General features: G+C 43.7%; 1 protein-coding gene across 1 annotated transcript; it reads right to left on the bottom strand.

The window, feature by feature from the left end:
* Positions 1 to 2,329: 2,329 nt before the first annotated feature.
* LOC129761354 (uncharacterized) lies at positions 2,330 to 3,803 on the bottom strand. The gene is made up of 2 exons (XM_055759071.1): positions 3,326 to 3,803; positions 2,330 to 3,246 (listed from the first exon to the last, which is right to left on the bottom strand). Exons 1-2 carry the CDS (start codon positions 3,801 to 3,803, stop codon positions 2,330 to 2,332), a joined length of 1,395 nt encoding a protein of 464 aa, XP_055615046.1.
* Between the last annotated feature and the right edge of the window lie 640 nt (positions 3,804 to 4,443).

Here is a 4,443-nt window from a genome sequence, read left to right as displayed (position 1 = left end):
GGCGACATATAGTTTCGGCCGCCGATGTTATCGAGTTAGCTGGCAAAGCTGCTCACGACAATAAGAAAACCCGCATTCGGAACAGAACACATTCGGTTCGGTGGACATCAAGACAACAGGCAGTTGCAGCGAGTGCCGAGTGGCAAACGCAATCGCAAAACGGCAGCAGGTAGCAGAAGTAAAAAGTTTTTTCTTTACACAATCTGCTTTGGTGGCAAATCCAGAACGAGGCGGCATCGAGGGCGTTTTTCAAAACCACGAGTACTAAGTTTTCTAAATTGGAACCATTCCATAAAACAAAGCGCTTTTCAGGGCCATTAAACCTTCCAAAAAAGAGTTTAGGAAATACAGCATTGAGCTTTCTAAAACATTATTCAAAATAATAATGAAACACAAATTGATTTTTTCATCATTTGTTTGCCAGGATCTGATGAGTTTGTGAATTTGGCAGTTGTTCTGAGCTTATTGATAGTTGGGGACTTTCCTGATTATTCAATTTTCATCAATTCTTAAATTGTTTCCAGATTGAAGTAATTTACAAATAGTTCGACATTTAGCTAATTGGACGGACATGTAATGCGACTTATTTAGTTGGACATTTTTGTAAACATAGAGTTCGGGGTCCAAACTATGAACCCACATTGAAAGTCGACACTGTATCACTGTCATCGCAAATGTTCAATTACAGGTTAAAATCGCCTCCAATGCAACACTGATTGGCGCTTCGGTACGTCGCATTGAATGTAATTTACTGTACAACATGTCACAAAGCTGGATGGGAAGAAATTTTCCAACTGTGAAAGCTGTGGCAAGTGGCAACAAATCGCTAAACAGGAAGGTTTAGCCGAACAAGATGGGAATATCGAGTGATAACAAAACAATAAACTCTTTAGATTGAAGATAATTTTGTGATCCTGAAAAGGACCCTTTTTAGCCTTCATGTGAATCCAACGAGCGAACAAATCGTAATGAATGTATTTTTTTGCCATCGCTCCCTTTCAACGCTCATTCGTTCGTCTCGTTGGACTCGCCCCAACGGCTGAGTCTGCCGATTTGTCTCTATCCTGTGAGTGTGTACCGCTAAAGTATAAAACACGCGGACCCCAAAAAAATATCTTATTTTCTTTCAAACCGTAAACCCGTGTGGTTGTACGGCATCGGCATCGTGGACGTAACAAAGGAGGACAAGTTAAGGGAAAGGCAAAGTCTCACTCGAACCGTGCAGGTCTCCAGTTCCCTGTTGGTCGCATTCACTGATTGCTCCGCAAGGGTAACTAGGCCGAACGGATTGGTACCGGAGCACCAGTATACCTAACAGCGATTATAGAGTTTCGGCCGTCGGAGTGCTCGAGTTGGCTTGCAAAGCTGCTCACGACAATCAAAAAAACCCGCATCAAGAACAGAGCAGCTTCGGTTCGGCGCTCATCAAGGCAACAATTAGTTTCAGTGAGTGGCAAAGTGTTTCTCCGGCACGTCGCATTAAATGTAATTTACTGAACAACATGTCACAAGCTGGATGGGAAGAAATTTTCCAACTGTGAAAGCTGTGGAGAGTGGCAAACGCAATAGCTAAACAGAAAGGTTTAACCGAACAAGATGGGAATATCGAGTGATAACAAAAACACAACACCAAAGGTTCTTTTCAGAACCATCAACATATTCATAAAGAGTAAACAGTAAACTAATCCATTTTTCAGGTAGATAGGTAGGTATTCACGTAGGAGAAGAGAATAAAACAATATATTTAAAATATATATTTAACAAAAGCTGTCCCCTTTGTATAGTCCTACGTCACTCCGGTTATGTCCCCGACATTACCCACCCGTCTTTTTTGTTTGTTAAGTAATATATACCTAATAAAAATGTGATATCAAATTAATCATAGCAATTTATCTTCTCGTTGAAAAGAATCGCGAAAAGCACATACTTTTTTGAAAACACAAACAGCCAGTCGGCTTTAATAAAAATACTCGAGAGTAAGTTCACAATCGATATTTTGATATGGATATGCAGATAAAGTAAATGGAATTCGGAAGAAAATAATGAGCTCCCGGACAATGTTGAAAAAAATCGAAGATTTCAAGACAAATCGTTACCATTGGTAAGGCTATAATTTTTATCAGTAAAAATATGGAATAGAAAATAGAAACAAACTTAAAATGAAATTTAAGCGAAAAAAATAGAATTTCTTGATTTTTTCCTCAAAACCGGAGGAATGTCCACGTGGACAACAGGGGGAGGGGTGTATAGAATGTCCACGCTTGTCCACGGAGAGGGAGGGGGTGTCTAAAATCATGCTTTTTCTGTCCACGTGGTATGTGGACAGCCCCTAGGTGAATGGGCGCACACACGGCTCCAACCGTATCGCAGGAAGCAGTCCCATTTTAGGAGCGGCGGGCATTGTTTTGTACACGCGGCACCACATGTAGCGTTTTCTGGTCAGGCGTACTTTCACTCGTAGTTGTGAGACGTGAAATTTCTGACGCACCTCGTTGACGATGGTCTCATCGTTGGCATGGCCGTACTTTCGATGATAGAAGTCTAACAGCAGGTCCGTAATTCGATGATTCCTGGGCAAGATGATCGGAAACTTCGTATCGTAGGCCAATACCGTTGCATCTGCAACTCTACTGCCTACCCGCAACACACCGTGCTCGTCAACGAAAGGTGGTTGTTTCGCTAGATTGCTAGAAACTTCTAATTGTTTCTGACCAGTATCATTCCGTCCGAAATTCTGTCTTAAGACCGCAACTTCATCCGGGAACGCTTCAGACTGTGCAATCAACCACAGAGTATTCTCCGCCCTTTGGATTTCCGCACTAGTTTTCCCCACAGTACCCATACTTTCACTACCCTTGGAACTTCGCAGGAGGTCAACGAAGTGATGAACATACGCCACAGATCGTACCATTCTTTCGAATCGTGAAAATCGTTCAGGATCTATGACCGATTTTCTAATGTAATGACTGCACATATATACCTCCCGTAACTCCTTGTGACTTTCATCCGTACCGTTCTCCGGGACCATCGTCCAATCTGTTTGTTTATGAAATTCAGGTCCCTGGAACCAACGGCTATCTACCTTGCAAGACGGGCCCTTTCCCCATTTGGTAGCTTCATCTGCAACGTAGACCTTCGTCGGAACCCAATGCCATTCATTGATGTTCGTTAGACTTAATATTTCGTCGACCCTGAACGCGACGAACTGGCGATATCGTCGGGTGTCCGACTTAATCCACGAGCAAACTGTCGATGAATCACTCCAGAAAAAAGTTCTCTTTATTTTTAGAGTATGGTTCTCTTCAATCGTTCTCCGCAAGCGTACTCCAATCAAAGCTGCTATCAGCTCTAATCGTGGAATCAATAGTCCTCGGAGTGGCGCGACCTTCGTTTTGTATAACCCTGATCTGTCCTCGATCTATAATGCGGAAATAAGCTACCGCCGCATAAGCCTGAGCGCTCGCATCCACGAACACATGCAGCTCAAGATTTTTCATGCCTTCTGGATTGTATCCTGGGAAGTAACACCGCGAAATACGCAATCCGGTTATGTTTTTCAACACCGCTAACCATTCAAACCAGCGTGTAGCTATCTCCACAGGAATCTCGGTGTCCCAATCCGTGTCAGTTCGCCAAACTTCTTGGATGAGAATTTTTCCGTGGATGGCGAATGACGCTACCAGCCCCAAGGGGTCGTAGACACTCATGACCAGTCGAAGCATTTCTCTTTTCGTCGGTATCGTAGCACCACCCAACAGAGTACGTAACTTCTCGCAGAACCGCAAAGAAAAAAACGAAGACATCTTCTTGCATCCACTCCATTCCCAACACTCGCTCGAACCCGATATCCTTCTCCGGTAACATGAGTTTCGATGGCTTCTGGTTTGCTTCGCCTAGCTTATCTAACACGCGTTGGTCACTCGACATCCAATTCCTGATATGGAATCCCGCGTCCCAAATAACTCGAACCTTCCCTGGCTTCTTATCACTAACTACGACGCCAATGGCAGGTACCAAGTACGTCGCAGATCGAAACCTTCAATTTCTTCTGTAGTCGCTTTGTGTATGTACCTCTTCGCTTTAAAATCTGCTACTTGCTGTCGTACGCTATCATAAAGCTCGGGATTCCGAGCTAAACGCTTCTCAATACTTCCACAGTAGTCCGATCTCGAATTTCCCACTACTGGTTCGACGCGTAGTTTCTTCCAGAACCTTGTATGCTCGTTCTTCTTCGATTCCTTTTACAGTTGACACCACAGCTACGCCCAGACTATCGACGTCAAAGAAATGCCGAACGTACTCGTGTAGATCAACACTAGTCGGTTCAGCATACATATGGAATTGGCTGTGCATCGTACTTTCCTGTTTTTTCCGCAAACTACCACTCACCGCCCATCCGATTCTGGTTTTCGTTGTAATGGGCTCGTTTGATTCACCCTCCCG

The sequence above is a fragment of the Toxorhynchites rutilus genome, chromosome 1, assembly GCF_029784135.1.
Source record: "Toxorhynchites rutilus septentrionalis strain SRP chromosome 1, ASM2978413v1, whole genome shotgun sequence".
Taxonomy (NCBI): Eukaryota; Metazoa; Arthropoda; class Insecta; order Diptera; family Culicidae; genus Toxorhynchites; species Toxorhynchites rutilus.
This window is presented reverse-complemented; position numbering and strand designations above follow the sequence as displayed.

Excerpts from the sequence above, each read along its gene's own strand:
- LOC129761354 (XM_055759071.1), bottom strand. The coding sequence starts at position 3,803 with ATGTCTTCGTTTTTTTCTTTGCGGTTCTGCGAGAAGTTACGTACTCTG. Across the intron at positions 3,247-3,325 it reads TGATAGCAGCTTTGATTGGA|TTTGCTCGTGGATTAAGTCG; the intron begins GTACGCTTGCGG and ends ATTCATCGACAG.